Source organism: Achroia grisella, unplaced genomic scaffold (assembly GCF_030625045.1).
Source record: "Achroia grisella isolate CSIRO2021 unplaced genomic scaffold, CSIRO_AGI_Agris_v1 utg511, whole genome shotgun sequence".
Lineage (NCBI taxonomy): Eukaryota > Metazoa > Arthropoda > Insecta > Lepidoptera > Pyralidae > Achroia > Achroia grisella.
The window spans coordinates 2,539,389-2,560,525 of NW_026712905.1; the positions used below are offsets into that span (position 1 = coordinate 2,539,389).

General features: G+C 31.8%; 1 protein-coding gene across 3 annotated transcripts in view; it reads right to left on the minus strand.

Annotated features, from left to right (window-relative positions):
- Positions 1 to 20,037, minus strand: part of LOC131846519 (tight junction protein ZO-3-like) — a 105,364-nt gene extending 85,327 nt beyond the window's left edge. For 2 of the 3 annotated variants that reach the window (XM_059195846.1, XM_059195845.1), the window contains exon 1: positions 19,730 to 20,037. In XM_059195846.1, coding sequence (XP_059051829.1) covers positions 19,730 to 20,021 — 292 coding nt within the window. In that variant the 5' untranslated portion in view covers positions 20,022 to 20,037. The remainder of the gene's footprint in view (positions 1 to 19,729) is intronic. The other variant, XM_059195850.1, reaches the window with a different exon arrangement.
- Positions 20,038 to 21,137: the final 1,100 nt, after the last annotated feature.

Consider the following 21,137-nt stretch of genomic DNA (forward strand, 5'->3'; position numbering starts at 1 on the left):
TTACAAGAAAATTATTCGAAGCCCTAATTTATATTCATTTCACGTGTTAATACATTCTTGAGGAAAATATAGTCCTTTTGGCAATGTTGAAAACAACACAGCCTCAGCCAAGGTTCGTATCAAGTTATTATATTATGATAATATAATAATGTATTGAGATATTTTAATATGAGAAAGCCATCCTCTTTTCTACTCATAATATTTGAATTACTGATTTCTTTTTGTTGCTACAATTTTTACATACCTACTATTCCGTGCTTTACAAAATCCTTTAAAAAGTATTTAAAAATCGAAAAACAAAACAGTAAATATTTTTTTTATGCGTTATCCCAAGGAAAGGCAAAAGTGTATGACACACAGCCACGTCTCCAATTGTTAACAAATAAATGTTCTAAATACAAATGCAATATAAGTAATGAGTAGAAATTATGATTTTTTAAATTTCAAAACCGAATATTGACATTGGTATACTCCGGGGAAGCTGTAAAGACCAGCTGTGGCCAACAGCTATAGTAGTCTGAAAAAAATATTGACATATGAAATATATCATGTAATGTTATAAATAAGCCTATATGTGTTTACTAAGATACAAATAAAAAATATTATCTATCTTATTCATCTATCTACATTGGGACTATAATAAAAGGAAAAGAATAGTTTCTGAATTTCATTTAAGTTGTTATCTTCTTTTTAAATTGAGTGAAAATATAATTAATTATGACAATTATTTTTAATATTTATAATATAATAGCCTTAAAACCTAATCTAAAACGATCCTATGTGCTTTTTCTCGTGTTGTATAAGATAGATTATATAAGTTTAGTTTTTGACAATAGAACCTTAATAATATTCAAACTTAGAAACTAAATTAATGGTCGAATTTCAATTAGTTTTCCATTAGCATTAAATAATACATAGCACACATATAATAACAATAAGCAAAAACATATATGTAAACTTTTGAACGGATTCACCGCACTGTACCGCAAATAAACGTGGTAAGGTGCGTCGTAGTGTGACAATTGCCTCCGAGAAAAGGCAATTTATTTTACATTTTATGTGTTAGTAATCGAATGTCTATCTGATTGCCCGCGACGGTAATAAAAAGTTTAATGTGGTTGCAGCGACCATTGCAATCTTTTTCTATTGACTCCTTTGATGTGACAGATTTGTTTTAGAATAAAATTATATGATGATACGACTTATAACGATTTTTAAGCTAAGATATTCGTACTTTAATGATTTTTCATTATTAATGATTAAAATTATTAGTCATGTCATTTGACACATTTTGATTTGACCAGGCAACCCATGTGTGACATATATATATTATTACATCATAATGACAAATCGGAATATAATTTATTTGATTTGACATTCGTCAATGTGCATTTCTGTTAGTGTATGACAGCAGTCGTTATCAACTAAGCAGATCAATGATATTCGACAGACATATTTATTCGTTCTTCCGATAACCGATTTAGTGCACAGATAAATTATTATTTCCGGCAATAGTGTTACCATGGGAGATTTACCGGGATATGTTTATTGACCGGAAAAAAACGTAATACATGGTTACAGTGGTACTATCATCATGATCATTGTGACTATTATCGTACCAACACATTTCCTTACTAATATAATAAATGCGAAAGGAACTCTGTCCGTATGTCGCGCTTTCACACCAAATCTACTGAACCGATTTAAATGAGTAAACTGATAGTCTAGACCCTAGAAATGGACGTAAGCTACTGTTAATACGAAAAATGAGTCGTAAGTGGTTGAAAGTTTGTATCGAAGTATCGTCATTTTTAAAGCCAATAGCTTAAAACTTATTTTTTAGACTATTGATTAAATATATACTTGCTGTGCCCGCAACTTCAACCTCGTGTTATAGTGACTTTGACCAAATAAAGAAATATTCAATAATCTAACAAAAAAAAATACTAGAAAAAAAATTTCCTCGTTCTAGCTTCCTAGCTTCAAAACTGACGATTTTTCATATAAACATTTTATTTTACCCCCTTAGGGGTAACATTTTTACGAACTTTGAGTGTCATATTTATTTATATTTAATCAACAGCCTAAAAAACAATATTAAAGTTTTACAAATGACGATACATTCATACTACATTTCATCTCCTTTTTCATATAATAAATTTCTGCCAACCCTGATCGCGGTGGCGAGTGTAATAAAACTCTGATGACTGTACTCGTAATATAATGGTATATGATGAATGTAGCTATGAACTAGATAAATACCATTTCTTATTGCACTGATGTTAATTTAGGTTACATCACACCTAGTCATTACAGCAAATGAGTAAACATAAAGGTATGGCCTCACATCTCATTTCTCAATTTGACTGCATTTTTTGTGTAATTCATTAAAAATAGAAATAACAAACTCTTTGGAATAATCATATTTTTTATTCTACCACTCATTAGAAGTCACAATAAAAAGTAAGAGGCATATGATATTGAACATTGAAACCGCTACGCACTCATTCCTAGTGCAATCAATTAATATTGTCCGCGCTATGAATTTTAACTTTTTTCTATAAAAACATTATTATCATTTACAAAAAATCATTTTTTTACTAATTAAATTAATTTATAGTTATACTAATATTATAAAGAGGTAATGTTTGTATATTTATTTGTTCGGGATAATCTCCGGTTTTGCTATTCTGATTTTAAAAATCTTCCACCCCGTTAAGTGCTATACGTTATATAATATTAAACTATGACCAAGCAGAGCAGTAAACAAAAAAAAATGTTTAAAAATATAAATTTTGAGTGCTTCCGTTGCGTGGGCTGCGTAAACGGTTAAAGTTATGCAAAAGATACGTATGACAGAATAGTTCTCCTCTAAAAGTTCTGAAAGCAGCTCCGCGACAACATATGTCTATTTTTTATGCTTAACTCACTACTCACTATAGCTTTATAAGGTAATCAAATTTCTTCTAAAATAATGCATTATTTGCGAATGTGTTTTTATAAATATGATATTAATCATTAAAGAAGATATATGAAAAATAAATTCAAAAACTTAGTTTTAAGTTATCTGCGTATTATTAATATTGATGATTGTAATGTAAAGGGTAGATTCCAATATCAGTTTCTTCATTAACACTTTCGTGTGAAGTCGAGGTGGATAGAGTAATAAAAAAACAATTTATCTATTGTCTAGTCTGCTTCCGCTTGATGTACCGCCGCACCCTATCCACGTTGTTTCACATGTATTTGTTCATTCTATCACTGACTATCGCTGTATGTTTGTTTATCCTTCACTGCTTGTTAACTATAGTTCACCGACCTTTGCTTTCAGGTAAGTTCTGTTACATTTCTTATTCACGCAATGCTTTCAAGTGGTATCTAAATACGAAGTGAGATTGGTTGGGCATGTATGTTGTTTATGTTAGAAATATACACGGACATACGCTGGTCAACGGTTGGGAAATTATTACGAAATTAAATTATATTTCAATGGTACATATTGACGTCATCTGAAAAACAACAAACCGATTATGAAACTCTTTTATTAAGTTACTGGAAAACAATTATTTAATTGGTTAAAAAATTACTGATTTCAAATTCAAATTAAAAATATCTTTATTCATTCAAATCTATTACAGATTCTTATGATATATCAAATCTGCCGTCAGTTCGGAATGATTTCGAGATGAGAAAAACTGACAAGAAACTCAGCTCGTATTCTTTTCAAATAAATGTTGTACATGTTTACAACAATACAGATTCATTTAAATTCAAATTTGCGACATTAAATAAATATATAAATATTCTGTAACATTCCACAAAACGGTTAAATAAAACAAAATCAATGTACTTTCAAAGAAAGACGATTCCGTTTGGTTGTCGGGGGGAACCGCATAGAGGTTAACCTGACTCTATGTAGTCCTGACTGAATGTACCATATATTGTTAGCAATGACGTTATTAGTCCACAGTCCAATAATCCTTGCCCACTGCATATTGTGTTCAATAAAGTCGTAATTACATTAGTTATAATATCTAAACGAATATTATAAAGATGTAAAATTTGTGAGTTTGTATATTCGAGGTAATCTACTGATCCAAACGCTGTAAACGATATAGCATCACGGTGCAACTAACACGAGCGTAATTACAATAACAATGTTGCAAAAACCTGTAACTGTACCGCAGACGAAATTGCGAGTGTCAGATAGTGTAAAATAAAACATGTAAATTTATAACAAATAAATATATATTTCTATAGGTATGAATATAATAAAATGGTGATCTAATCAGTCTTTTTATACGTGTACACCGGCCGTATCATATGTCTGTAAGAGTTTGTAATTTGATAATGATGTGCAGAACTGCTGACCACAGTTTCCTATCGAAGTTCGACGTAGATACCTTCTGACATACCTAATAATGAGTACAAACTTCAGCATGTGAGAATTATATATTTAAATAGATTTCATAGGTTTTTACTAACAGATAGTAGTCTAAACTCTAACTTTTTATTTATTTTATATAATTGTCTTGATTGGTTACATTTGATAGTGTTTATATGATGCATATTAACTCTTTGTATTTTTTAATTTCAAATGCCCAGCATTCGTTTATTTTATGAATAAAAATACTATTACAGAGACGCGAAAATACCATAATGGCGTTTTTATTTATCTCTACAATTCAACTATAATTTATGCATTATTCTCTTAAATGTGTCTTAAAATGAGCCTGTACTATATTTGAATGTATCTATAGTACCGTCCAAAATATACACTCTTATATTTCATCATTACTCATTCAACGAAACTTATGTAAATGGTTATATTGTAAAAAATATATACTTATAATTTCCTTACATCTATTTATTTATCATTTTAATTGTATTGATTATTTCAATTACAATTATTATTGTAATTGGATTTGCTGATTTTACTTTTTTATGAATTACTACTTTACTTTTTTATAATACTATTCACATAACATAACCTTCTTGCTTCTCTCAGCTGTAGAACGTTAATCCAAGACTTTCAAGATAGCTAAAAAACGCTACATATTCAACAGTGCTTTAGAAAATCATTAGAAAAGTAGAATTAACATTTTACTGAGATGAGTAAATTATAATAATGGTTTTTATATACTGTATAAACGCAATATTATTGCCATTATTATTATTATAATCGCTAATCGCTGTATAAATGTTAAGTTCTTGCTTTGATATGTACGACGCAGGCATAACCTAGTACGGAGTCATAGGCAACTGTGCATTAGTTAAAGTTTCCTAAAATAAGAATTATTCTATTCTATCCATATAATACTAGCTACTCTCCCCGGCTTAGTACGGGTATACATCTATTTATTAAAAATGACCGCCTCAAAAACCGTTGCTTACTTTAAAAGATTTAAGCATACATTGCGACAGACAGCGGTAGCGACTTTATTTTGTACTATGTAATGATTAAGTCTTAAATAACTGTTGGGTGGTACCAAAAGTAATATTAATTATTGAAGTTACTTAGTCGGTATGCACATTTCATATTGCACGCACAACAATGGGCACATGCATATATAAATGTTATTATATCAATAGTAACAATTAAGCAGAATTATGTCATTGTTACGTACTAAAAATAATTAACTTGTTCTCTTCATTTCTCAGTAAGTAACAAGCTCGTTAAACATTACTAATAATATATTGCGTAATAAAGATATGAAGTAAGTATATATTTTTATAATTTGATTAAAAGAGTTCACTTCTGAAAATGAGATAGGGACATTTTTGTCTTTAATTTTTTTAAGTGACTGGAATAGTAAACAGGCAGTCAGCTCACCTGGAACAAATATTATTATTTATGATGATTATAATGTGAATGGTGCAAATGGTGCAAATATAAAAAAAACTTAAATTTTATCGTCATCAGTGCTAATTTTATAAAATTATTACTAGAATGTATTTGTTTGAGGAATATTGCCTGTATTTTGTAATTTTAATAAAAAAATATATAAGTATGTTGTTATAATTAACTAATTATATTTTTTTTTTGTGTAGTTGATGTCTTCATGGCGCTGTGAAATGTACGAGATGATAAAAAAAACAGAACATTATCGCCGCTCTATTTTCGACGTTCCATTTTTAAAATGAGTAATTTTATTTTTAAGAAATATTTAATGGCTATTAAACGGCATAGAACAAAGCCATATCGCACAGTTTAATTACTGACATATACTCAGTAATTATTTTGACTGATACTGCTGCCGATAAATAATAAATTACCACATTTGAATGATAACATATTTACGGGTTCATAATATGAATGTGACTTTGTTTATTTCTTACCTCTTGGTGCCTCAATAGCTCATAAATTGTAACAAAATTTAAGATAGACGTACTTTTATTTATGCTTGATGAAATGGTGAGAATTTTATTAGTAGTGACTCCATGGTAGCTATTTCATTAGTCACTAACAATGATGGTTACCACATGATCGCGTTAAAGTGAGACCAATAGCCACTATTCCGTGTAATATTCACCAGGAAAAAATTAACCACGAAGACATCCAATGGGAGATCACGTGGAGGTCGACCATTGATAATTGTGGGCGATAGAATGAATGGACTATATGTATGACATTAACCAAACAATGGATAGAAAATGGTAAATACTTATAATAAAGGTCCAACAGTAAAAGTGCAAAAGTGTCAATAAAAAATATAATAATACTAAATACAGTAAAAAAAACATTTAAAATTGGTACAAAAACAAATATATAATAATGTACAAAGTTTGCAACAATAATAATGCTAATAGTTAGCAAGCCAATAGTGCCTTTTAATAATATTTTTTCACCTTAAACAACACGGTATTATATGTTACATCCCGGTCAATTAAACGAGCCTTGTCCGGGAAAAAACTAGTTTATACAATGGAGGTGGGATAAGAAAAAAACAATAAATTCTATAGATGGGTACGTTCCGGTCACAGGGCAATAAAACACTATGGCGGTTTTACTACTGTCGCGTTTGATGTGTACGTGCGTTGATGTATTAACCCGAGTGTCCATATAAAGTGGATTAAATTATACTAAGTCGTAAGTACTCGTGGGTTTATCAACGAAAACTCTATATCCAGATATTATCGTCTACGTATGGCATTATGATATCGATTCCCACGCCTGTTGCATGTACGGTGCAAAAAATATATGTACTCTACGTGTAATCTACGTATAATGTAGCATACATTATACGTATTTAAATTTAACATAGCACCAAAAAGTAAGGATGAAATATTCTACTTCATAAATATAATACATCTTAGCATGATAATGAATTAAATAAATATTTCATTTTAAATACTTAATGGATAATTTAGGTTCCTTGGTCTGTGTATTTCTTTGGGTGATTATTTGGTACGGCTTTTTCTACCATAAGTTAGACGAAAATATCGTCTGTGTAAAAATCGATTAATTATATAATATAATAGTATTTATTTGTGTTGATGTGTATTTTACATCAACACAAATAAATACTACTTAATCAACCAACTTTAGAGGCACCTGTATCCTGAGGTCATTAAATATAGATAATTGGAAATGGCAAAAATATTTATCGTTTTTATCATATTGTTGCTAAATGATAGAATGGCATGACAAAGACCACTAATGTCTACTTAACGAGTTTTGTATAGCGTGCCGGGTTTTCGCCACTCCTGCTTTGCCCATTTTTTACAAGATATTAAACTAAAAGTCAAATGAACTTAGAATGTAGACGAAATGCCTCTGTCGACATATAGGGTTAGGTAAGTTTGTTATGACTGTTACATATATAAATAATACAATAATATAAAATGATGTAATAAAATTGATAAATAAATAGATATATATTATATTATATTGCTTTACTTGCGATTTAAAAAAAATACAAAAAAATATATATTTATATCAGTTGTCTAGTACCCACAACACAAGCTTTGCTTAGATTAGTACTATATGACGCAACCTGAATGGTCCTCGGATATTATCATTATTAATGTATTATGATTTAGAATCCTTTATACACAAATGGTCGTTCAAGTCTATCTTAGACTAAAACTCTGTGTCGATGTCAAATTTAATTTCCAATTAAATTTGTTAAGTGGTGATCACATTTCTGATTGCTGAGTGATGACCACATTAGCAACAATTGACTACTGCTCAGTTATAATATAAATTATTGACTGTATGTCTGATTGAATGTATGTTGTCAATAAATATTCATTAATTCATTTAAAATAGTACATTCTGTGTGGTTTGAGTTATTTCTACATAAATAATTATATAAAATGAAGGAGAAATAACTTTGATTCCAGAATAATCTTACTATAAACGCAAAAGTTTGTATGTATGGATAGATAGATGTTTGTTAGAGTAACAAACATCACGCAAAAACTACTGAACGGAGTTTCGTTAAACTTTATAGTAATATATGTAGTTTATAGACCAGAATAATACATAGGTCATCATTTTTAAAGATATTATATAATAGGGGTGAAATATAATGATAAATGTCAAGTAAGTGTGATACAGACGTAATTGCGCAGGTCAGCTAGTAGAAAATATAGTACATTATATATATGTAAATAATGTAAGAGTAATATCCGATTAGAACATCGAGACATGTGTATCTAATATTTATATTACATTAGCAGTGCCCGTTACTTTATCTGCTGTTTTTCTAAACAAAAGATGGCCATACTGATACAATCAACATACATATGTTCACATTAATATTAACATCCATTCAGCCGTTTAGTAGTGAAGAGGGAACTAACGGATATACTCAACTAATAATACTAGTTGTTTTCCGCTTTTTTTATAATATCAGGACAATTCACACAGGGCCATCTAGTCTCAAGCTAAACAGAGCCTGTGTTGTATTGTAACTGATATATGGTTGTAAATAAATAATATACATAGAAAATACCAAGATTGATACAAACACTCAGACTCACAATACAAATGTTTGCACAGTGCAAGAAATCATATCCATCAATAATCTAACAATATTTGTATGTATGTTTTTTTATTAGCTTGGCAAACTACATAATAGTGACTATTTATACAGTTTCGTCGAACCATAACTCAGTTCCTTACAAACAATGCCTCATCAGACTACATATTTTACAAAAGAAATTGTGTACGCCTGATTATTTTCTATTACAATCGCTCGTTCAAACAATAGATTGGGACGTGGGATCGAATCTCTGGGAACCAGAGGCTCTGAAATTTAAACAATCCATGGTAGTTTATTCCATGAAATTAACGGAAATATGGCGCCATACATACCCAATTTTTGTTATGTTTACACGCAATTTAAAAAAGCTATACTGTGACAAACAAGCATTTTTTTTATGGTTGATAATGAAATATTGCACACGCCAGCGCTAACGGTTATCGCTACCGGGGCACCAGTGGAGGATGATAAGATGAGCATGAGCAGTTAGCCCATCGTGACAAATTCACCAAGAATTTATCACGATGGTTTCCAGGGGGAACCGCGTTGAGGTGACAAATTCACCAAGAATTTATCACGATGGTTTCCAGGGGGAACCGCGTTGAGGTGACAAATTCACCAAGAATTTATCACGATGGTTTCCAGGGGGAATCGCGTTGAGGTGACAAATTCACCAAGAATTTATCACGATAGTTTCCAGGGGGAACCGCGTTGAGGTCGACGTGGTACATTACTAGCAATAAGATCATCATGGATTGGTGATCATCATTACAAACAATCCCCTTTTCCCCTGCAAACAAGCATTCCTACATTGTTCTAATTACCAGATTAACTAATAAAAGTCAATTCAAATTATTAAAGAAATTAATTACATAATTATAGGTTGAAATAAATTCACAGCACAATTATAGCTAGCCAAACATTATACCTTACAAAGGGGACCTTCTTGCGAATAGTAATAGGGTATTTTTTATGTCTGATGATAAATGATGAGAATCGTGTTTCAGTCTCTAGTCCCAGTCTCAGTCCATCAGCATTCTTCGGGATTTGACCATGACGGTTTCCTGATAGTACATTGCCAGCAATGGGCCCAGACCAGACAATCGTTCCAGTTTTCCTCAAATATGACACAACGTTGTACAACCCTTCTTTGTTTGTTATAATTCTAGAATATATTTTTGCAACATATTCTGCAAAAAAATATTGTATAAGATACATGTATGTGTATGTGCATATTAACAAAAAAACCTTGAAATTATAGCATATAAACCGTGTTGCTATTTATTACGAAGTCAATGAAATTAACATTCTCGTCGCAATTAGGTCATCCAGAGATGACCGTGTTAATAAAGTTCGCTCCAAACAGCGAGAATTGTTCCTTATGATTTTGTGAAACTAAGGAAAGAATAAAATATTATTACACATTTTAGAATTTAGTTTGTTAAATTTCTTCATCATATTAATTACATATAACATATATTTAAGATGACTATGGATTTTATAACTTTTCGTATAATATAAAATTAGTTAGAGGAATTACGATGAAATTTTTACAGAATAACGCATGGTTACATAAAAATGAGAAAAAGAAGAAAACCAATTTGTATTGTGTAAATTTTGATAATAATAATAATGTTTACAATTTCTAAAAAGTACAAATTAGTAAGTAACTTTACAATTTTTTTAATCAGAATTCAAATGTAATTTTCAGTACGCCACTGCATTAATTAATTAATTACTAGATGACATCGCCTCGGTCCTTTATTTATTATCCTTTGATTGCCACCAATGATAATGGTGTACTACAAACATACATACTCGTATTATGTTTTATAACGTTGTCAAAATCTCCTTCAAGCTCCTCAAATATCTTCCATGTACGGACACCGATTTTTATTATATAGACCAGTCAAGGGATTCGGTCTGGGATTTTGTTATTTTTGAGAACATTCGCCACACATGGTTCCTAACAGATTGTTAACAATATTACTAGGATAACTTATTGACGGTCTCGCTGGTCTAATGGTTGAGCACCCCGTCTTATCTGCGATAGTCGCGGGCTCGAATCCTCGCAAGGTAGACCTTTGTATTCATGAGGATGATTGTTCTGTTTCTATGTATATCATGTAAGTATTTTCCAAATAAAAATGTATTTAGGTATTTGTATCTGTAGTCTAGTACCTATATTACAAGTTCTGCTTAGCTAAGGACTAGATGGCGCTGTGAGAATTGTCACGGATTATTTTTATTATTATAAAACTACAATTTATTATAACTAGCGGCTTAAACACAGATGTATAATAATGTCGTCATTATGTTTGACCTCGATTCCAATCGTTCAAGGTTACTCCACATATCCACATCTCAGAAATATAATAGTAATATAAGACAATTCACACAGCGCCATCTAGTCCTTAGCTAAGCGGAACATGTATTATAGGTACTTGTGAAATAGGTATGAGACTACTGATACAATAACTCCGCGTGGCAGAAATTTGTGGACTGTATAAGGCACGAACCTACGGAATATATTCCGTATATGTATAGGAAAAATAATGTCAACACTGAGAATCCATCTTCACACAAATATGGTCACGTAGATACCATAGACGGAGATATTATACTCTATCTACGTCGAATAGGTACAGTGCCGTTCTAGGAGATTCCTATATCTCTAACGAAAACATTTTATAATGTGGCAATATCTTTTGATATATTTCATAGTATACTTTTCAGTAGTTATTAGGATTAATATTATAAAGAATATGAGAATTTTATACATACATGAGGTACTTAGAAAAAATTAAGGTCAGCAGTAAGACTTAGTGATCATTTGCTCACTAGTAAGTAATATTCATAGGACATCAATGATGCTAACGTTAAACTTGCATCAATAATTAATTATCAACCATAAATAGCAAAATCGATTTAAAATAAAACTAGTAAAGTCCTATTTCCTATACTTACTTTATGCAGTATTAATATTAAAATAATAATTCGAATTAGCTTTAGAAAATATAATTAAATAGCTGCGTATACAAAAACTGCAATTATATCAAATGAAATGCGTAAAACACTTTAATAATTACTGTATAATAAATGTTTTGTGTATATATATTAATGTTTATCGCATTTATAAAAATGAAGTATAACTTGCAAAGAGAAGCATATATATATATATAGTTGTATGGCATGTTATGTATTTGATATAGCACTAATCTAACTCTGGCCTTGTTACACGAATATTGTCTCTCGGGTTAACATTTTGGAAAGTAATGTCGACCTTACTATCACTTATATTACTTTTATTTGTGTTAATTGCTCATGTAACTACTTAATACAGTGTTTAAATTATATATATATATTTATATGCGGTCGATGTGGAAGCAAGAGGTATACCAACGAAATCTCTCTACAACCTTCTAAAAGAATAATAGTCTTCGTCGGTATGTCTAAACTGCAGTAGATTCTATATTAAATCCAGACTCCTCCTTATTTGGATAGGAGGGAGAGAAACACAAGCGGTGAAGGTGAGTTAACATACGTAAAAGGGCCCGTTAAAGCACCCGTGTCACAAGTCCCGGGAACTACTCGGAGTTTCCCTCTCTGCTACATGATGGACCCGGCACTGTAAATCTATGGAATACTAAGAAGTTCGTCTCTAACTCTAGAATGTACAAGAAGCAAAATCTTTATGATTGCGTTCAACTGAAAAGGGGATCGAAATTATGACGGCTTGAGCCGAGGCACAAACCTCTGGTGGTGCCCTGAGAGTAAAGTCATGTCCATTCAAATGAAATTAAAATTCAAAAATCATTTTTTCATATAGGACATAGTAGCCGCTTATGAACGTCAAATTTTTTACATTATAATTTTCATTTTTTCCCTATTTTTTTAGTATATAGATCCAATTGAGAAGAACTGGCAAGAAACTCAATTGACTATTTTATTATTATTTTAAAAGCTAGTTTATTTACACTGTATGTTTATATAGGTGTCTATGTCTAACATTAAATGAAAATCCCGTGCATGAACAACTATTGCCATGCACGCTCGTCATTCAAGTAATCGTTTAGTCCATCTGGAATAAGTTCGCCTTCTGTCGCTTCAAAGATTCTTTGACATGTTATGCAATATGTGTTTTCGGCATTACAATAATTCGAAAAATGTATTGTTAAAAGTATGTACATTTTTGTACCTAACTTGTTTATTTAATCAAAAACCGACACGCACAATGAAGCGTTCCGAGTCAGTATAGTTGGGCAACTGAGTATTATTTTTAATTATACACAGTTCGGGCATCGAACCCGGTGTTTAGCACGCACGTATTCTCACCTTAACCAATGGGGTTTTATGGTTTAATGCTTACGAAGCCGAGAAGCGATAAGCTGTATTAGCCATTGCAAATCGATCAAAGGACTTTTTTACTCTTTATATTAAAAGTGGCAAGCAAACTGTTCAGGCAATCGACGGAATGTGGTATGATACTTATCGCTTCATACCTTTACTATTTATGTCAAGGTTTGGCAACAGACAAGAGACACCCCTGGTATTTTAGGTGCTCATACGCTACAATAGCCGTTTATCATCAGATGCACAATATGCTTCATTGCCTTCATTACCACAATGGTGGTATAAAAAAGGAAAATTACTATCCACTGCCTTGCTGCTTTCATATCACAAACAAGTACTAAATACACACAGCATCAATACGGTACTCTTAAGGAATGACAATCAGGAGCATCATAGTTGTCACGATGTTTTCTGTGATATCTGTGGTTCTATTCGTATGTTCCATAAGTTTGGATGGTCAGCTGTTTGCCGTTCCATCCATAACAAATTGTATTTTAACTGTCATTAAACTTTATTTCTTATGTATATTGTAAAATATTATAAAACATACTTTTGTAAGGATTAAATGAATTGCTCGCCAAAAGATATTTTAGCACATTATAAATTCTAATGTAACGTACACTGAAATTTATAATACTTGTAGTAAGTTATGATAAATATAGAACTATTAAAAAACAAAATAAATTGCTCCTAATGATATTGAAATATAGCATAATAGTCAATTATCTTTGCGTGCACCTTATTTTTTTAAATAACTAGTTATTTAAAATATCCATTTTATTATCTGTAACAAAAAGCAGTATGTATAGATTCCCATGCCGCGTTCACACGACTCGTCACACCCCGTGATTCCCGAGACCCGAGCATGCCCGAGAGCACTGCGTTGTAGTACTTCTTAAATGGCTGTCAGGGTTGAACGGCCTTTGACCTGAACTTATTACATTGAGTACGCTTTTAACTTAAACCTTACCGCTGAGCAAGTATATTCACTACGTTTTTGACCTTACCTTTGGAAGCTCCTATGTGAACTCGACTATTAATTACACTAAAATTTAAAATAGTCAAATAAATATTTCATTTTTACAAAACATATATTTCTATGACGGCCTCGTTGGTCTAGTGGTTTAGCACACCGTTTCAGTTCTGATGGTCGCAAGTTCGATTCCTCGACTGTACAAACATTTGTATTCATGAGTGTAATAGTTTGTATTGGTCTCAGTGTATTCTAGGTATATTATTATGTATTTACAAAATAAAAACTAAGTATTGATATCAACTGTCTAGTACCCATAACACAAGCTCTGCTTACCGTGAGTCTTGATGGCGGTGTGTTAATTATTCAGGGTTATTTATATATTTATTCTATACTTATACTCAATATATTTCTCTGTGAATATTTATAAACTGTATAAAATAATGCTAGACATGTAGGTACTCTTGTCAGCTCGATCTACATGCGATCCCTTTTTGAAACCACTGAGTGATTCCTTGTGAATTCTGATAACTGACCTGCTCATATGGTACGCCTTCAGCATACAACGTTTTCATAAGTGAGAGAACCATTCAATCATCATATCATTGACGTCTACAGTGGTCTATGGATATCGATACTTCGATAGTGGTGGGTTCGATTCCTCTCAAGATAAAAACATTTTGTCTACATGAATGATTGTATTGGTCAGAGTGTTTTTAATGTAAATATATGTCGTATGTATTTAAAACAAATAGTTTGAATACGTCTCTGTTAGTTACAGTTTGTACCTATAATTACTCTGTTGACTTTGGGACTAGATGGCGCTGTGTGAATGATTTCGGGCTATTATTATCATCCATTAAAAAATATATGTGAAAGATGTAACAGCACAACTAGTTCGTAATGAGTAATAAGAACTTATCAAAATATTGGCCGAAATGTCTTTTCCTACATGTGTGAGTTCAATACAAAAGTCTAGCCGGTTTAAGTTTTTTTTACAAAAATGTCAAACGTCTAATTAACCTATTTCAGCTTCGAAACTGTTTGTTGTTTGTCTTTTTTATTCATGATATTTTCTTAATTTAATGAAGACTGACAGTTGTTTCTGCTAATTGAAGCGAGTTTGTATAACGTTTTAGTTTTTGCGAATATGGCAATTATCGGACAGCTTCTTCTATTTTGACTTACTTATTGTGAAACATATTTGATAAGGTTGTACTCACAAGGACTTATATCCAGAGCCGTAAAACATAATAAGTAAAAAAAGATAAAACTTAAAGACGCGACAGATGTACGCAAATATGGCCATATTTACATTTTTAAACTTCGGCAGGTGATCCAAGGCACATGCGTGCTATAAATGGCAGGACGCGATCATGGCACGAGCAGACTGCATAAAATTAATACATTCTTATTTTTATGTTATGCAATAATGTATATTAAAAAATGCAAGTCATCAAGTAAGTTGAAATGTATATCATATAAAACTACTGTTATTTAACAATTCGCTTAGATTCCAGAATTAAAAGTTTTGGGAATTTGACTTTAATTTTTATAATTTTAGCTTTCCAAATTTCGTCATATTTAAGTTAATGCAGTATTATAGTATTAAACGATATACTTTACTAAAGATATAATTTTTATTTATAAAATTATGAAATAGTTATGATATTTCTATTTATATTACTCTCTATTATTATTCTTTTGTCAAATGCAAAGGATAGGAATAAGTGTTAGGATAATAACGTTGAATATTATCGCGAACTATATTACATACAATACGATTTACTCTTTACCAAACTTTAATTTTATATTATTTTTCATGTAATATTATAATATTATGATTGAACATATTCAAGATTAAATATTATGTTATCTGTGCTTATACATATATACCAACGAAAGTCGAGTATTAGCACACAGTCCACTAATCCGTTATTCTTACTCTTGTGCTTACACTAGTAAAATCTCTGTCAATACTCGAGACCCTTCCATTAGTACCTCTCCAGATAACATAGATGTAAGTTCAGTGTAAAGTCAATCTACGTTACGACTCCGCGTCGAATGTACTCTTTACTAACTACATGTAGTACACTAACAAATAAACTTACCAATGTACAATTACTTCAACTGTATACTCACTGCCATACATACTACAATAAAAACAATAAATTACGTGGCGACACCTCATCACTACACTGGTGAGGTGTTAACCACCGCGCTATAGGTACTCTATTTTTTCTAAATTAATCTAAATCCATTTACGGTGTTGCTAAAATATCTGACTTTTAGCCGTACAATGGACGACACGGCTCGTATAAATAAACTCCATTGTACACCAAAAATAACCGTTTGTATTTTCAGTCTGTCTGAGTAATTGAGACTCCCTTGTAAATATAACTTTGGCGCCACAAACACGTGGTAATGTAACATCTGCAGCTGCAACGACCTTTTGTAAACAGTAAGACAACGCTAATTCAATTTTCAATACACTTTGAAAAGGAAGAGGGACTTAATTCGATTGTATTTTATACGATTAGTCACAACAAAGCTACGGTGAAGAACGCGAGCTTCAGCCAAATATTGTCTGTGGTATTATCTATACAAATAATAGAATTCATGTATATCTGTGTTTGTAATTTCGGCCTCTATGATCTAGCGTTTTAACACACCGCCTTATATCCTATGGTCGCGGGTTCGATTCCTCGCACGCTGGAAACATTCGTATTCATAAGTATGATTGTTTGTAGCGGTCTGGGTGTTTTCTATGTACATATAATATTTATGTATTTACAAATAAAAAGTTTCTATCTGTTTGTATCAGTTTTGTGTACTAACCCATAACACAAGCACAGGCTGTGCTTGTGTTATGGTACCACAGTAGTAGTACCACCACCGTGAGACTAGATGGCGCGCTTAATTGTTCAGTTATTTTTTTAATTTCATTTTAAACAGCTTTTAACTAACTGCATGTGTAAGTACATGTACTTTCATCAAAAAAATATTTTTTTTTTGTACGTCTGGCTATCTGTTCGTCTGACGCTGTTATAGTATTATATGTACGTGTAATAGTCCTGGGTAATTATTATTACATGTACATATTTTACTATAGGTAAGAACCATACCAAGAACACAAGATCCTTGGAATGTCTGTAGAGCGCTTTAATAACAAAAGGTAATTGTCACGTTGAGTTCATTGTACTCAATAGGTACCTACTTTGCGTCTTTGGTACATGATGTGATTAGTTTGATGTAGGTATTGTTTCGTCTGGTGAGTTTTAAACAATACTCCTGATAGTAATGTGGATTAATAACTGCATTGCTATCAATGTACCATGTTAGGTAGACCTCTAAGCGGTTACCCCTAAGAATCATTGTGATAAATTCCTGGGGAATTTGTCACGATGAGCTAACTGACCTAACCTCATGCTCATTTTATCATCCTCCACTTGTGCCCCGCCAGCATAAACCGTTAGCGCAGGCGGGTGTTCCATTCCATTATCATACATAAAAAAACCTGATAACCTTTTTGTTAGTGTCACGTGATGATAAAATAAGAATAAAATTGTTTTCGCCGATTTCGGCTGTGCAGATTTTATTATCTTTGTTTCCTGTAGTCATTTTTGTGGAACGCCTATTCTTATATTATAAGAAACGCTAATTCAGATACACAGATATAAAAAGATATAGTATGTGAACTATGTGATAACCGCTTACAATATATTCTGTATGTAGACAGTAGTGCGTACCTCGTAATTTTTTCTCCTACAGTATTAGAGGAGAAAAAATTATGAGGTCTATCAAGACCGTCTATCAGAGGCAGTCCATCTTCGACATTGAAATGAAATGAAAATTCCCTCTCACAGAAAAAAACAATTGCATAAATTAATATGTAGGTATATCGTTATAAAAACAATTATAACAAACAATGGCTATCGCTTATCGCTAAATAGAGATTTCTTCCAAGCAACCTTAGGATGGAGTGGAGTGATTAGACTTTGAGTTGGTCGAAGCATAACAAAACTGTACAATATCACCCCTTATTGATGGCGGTTAATGATTTTATTACGACAACGCAAAACTATAATGTGACTAAACCATAATTGATCTAATTCCAATTGTCATAAGCTTTAAAATAATTAATACCTACTTACATGAATGTGGGTAAGTAGGTAACGTCTGACTCATAAACCGGAATAACTAGAAACACAATAGGTAGCCATTGAATCTCATGACAGACGAGGTGGGGTCAATTTCCGAACGCACCCGCATAGATTTATTTATTTTACTACCTTCCGCCTTCCCGTTGCTTTGCCTGTGCATTTGTTTCATCATATGCCATTGAACTTTCACCCTTATCAGACAAACAATAGGATTTTATTTTGATATTGCAGATAGGTAACTTTTTTCCTGAGACGTATTTAGAGTAACGTCTGCTAGCAAAGTCTCCCCTTCTTTTGGGCAACGGTCATGCAATTTTTCAATCAAAGTCCCATTGTAGATGTGTCGGGTTCCCTCGCAATTTGAAAATTTCCGTTGCAACAAATCAACGCATGGTCTTAATTCTTAATTTAAATGGTCAACAAACAGTAACTAAATATGTACACATATAACTTTCTCATAATTATTTATCGGTTCATTAGGTAAGTAGTAATAATTAATTATTGAATCAAAGGTCATTATTGCGTGTATTGTATTCTTATCATTCCTAATAAAAAGTATACGTACTAATAAATATATGTAAATATCAAAATAAATAATATTTCTTCATGACTGTTATCCCAGATTGCGGAGTTAAAAGATATTAGCAACTGTCGACGTTGTGTTGGACCTAACATTTGCTATGCAAATATTTCGCTCGGTATATTTGTACCCATCGTGGTAGGGGCCAACCGACCACCACTTCTCATTTTGTCTGTTATTAGTGTTTCCATCATTGATGCATAAGTCAAAAATTTTGAGCGTCATGTCGGCAAGATAAAAACCATGACCAAATAATGACCTTTAGGTGTCGGAATAGTAAACCAGTACGGCTATGACATTCTCAATAATAAATATATAAAAAAATCCATTTCTAATACATATTTTTTCTGTACCTAGTTCATTAAATAAAAACAAACAAGCTAAAACTATTTTCCTCGAGCAATACATCTTGCATATACTTCTTCTTCTAACTTATAGGTACCTATATACAATAGATTTATTGCGCGTTTATTTTGTTATTAATTTATAATGACATGATACATGCATTAATTCGGTAGTCTACCTAATTTATTAAATTAAAACCAAGATCTGTGAGTTCTTATCAAAGCTTTTTAATATAAAAACAGATCCCCAAAACATGAAAACAAACAGAACATGAATATATTATGTGTGCGTTTAATATTACAGGTTACCACTGGTAGGTACTCACCATTGACTATAAATCTGTGTTTATCATTCTTCAGCTCCTTGGACAGTTTGGGACACTCCTTCTCTAACGCACAACACAACTCAACCAACTTTACACCACTTTGTTTACTAACAACTTCAATGAAGTAGTTGCACTTTTCACCATCCGGCGCACTTGTTATCAACTCAAGATCACCTACACTGAAAATTCCTTTTTTTACTAAAACATCTAATACGTTTGTGTCGGATATTTCTCGTAGTAAAACAGTTTTGTGTCTAATAAGACCGGCACAAACATCAGTCACCGCAGCCATCGTTCGACTGAGGCACAGAGGCCGGCCAGAGTAGCGCAAAAGAAAAAACTCCGTTGAATGGAGCCCATTCAACAGAATTCAACAGATGCAAGCTGCCAGTGGCGGGCCTGGAGGCACGTACTTTAAACAAGGTACAAAACTACAAAGGAAGTACATGACATGTCCTTGAAATGTGGTGATATACGTGTTGGTATACAGCGCTTTTGGACAGTTGTAGATAAATACATATTAGGTATAAGGTCTAACCATAATAAAGTTCAATAATTGACTATCTGCATGAATACATCTTATGAAACGTTTTCATAAAATGTAACGTCATGTTATCTAATTGTCTTATATTGAAATAATAATATAAAATTTTCAATTTGTATAAGTTGAATCATTATTACTTATTCAATCATCTGCTTTCTGTCATTGACTTTAGGTTCAATTCCATTCAAACCTATATTTTATTCATCGATTCATTTTATACCCTTTGGGTGGATATTACGCATAAGATACAATCTATACTTCTGTACATGTAAATAAAATTAGAGTATCTGTTTGTAATATTGAAATAACCGTTTTTTACTACATGTATATGAATATAAATACGGTACATAGACCAAAATAATATTTTTTACAATTTTTGTCTGTCTGTTTGTTTGGTCCCGCTAATTTCTGAAATGGCTGAACCGATTTTGACGGGACTTTTATTGGCAGGTAGCTGATGTAATAAGGATTAACTTAGGATACTTTTATTTGAAAAAAAATAGTTTATTTTAGAAAAATAAAGTTAAATTGTCCACGCAAACGAAGTCGCGGGGACATCTAGTTACAAATAAATATTGTCCTGTCTGCCAGTGTTATTATTTTGATTAGACATATATAAGGGTTCCGTTAATGCTATATTTTTTACTATCAAAACCCTAATCAATAAGGGGACTTGTTCTAGCCAGGTTGGCTTGTGTGGTGACAGAATAGTTTATGTTGTTATTGCTGACCTTCGCAAAGTGGTGTATGACTGGATTTAACGTTACAGCAGTGATCTCTTGAGTATATACCTAAATATATCGAGTATTGATAATATTGCATAAATATAGGAATTTTAAATGTAAGACTAATCCTGTCCTCTTT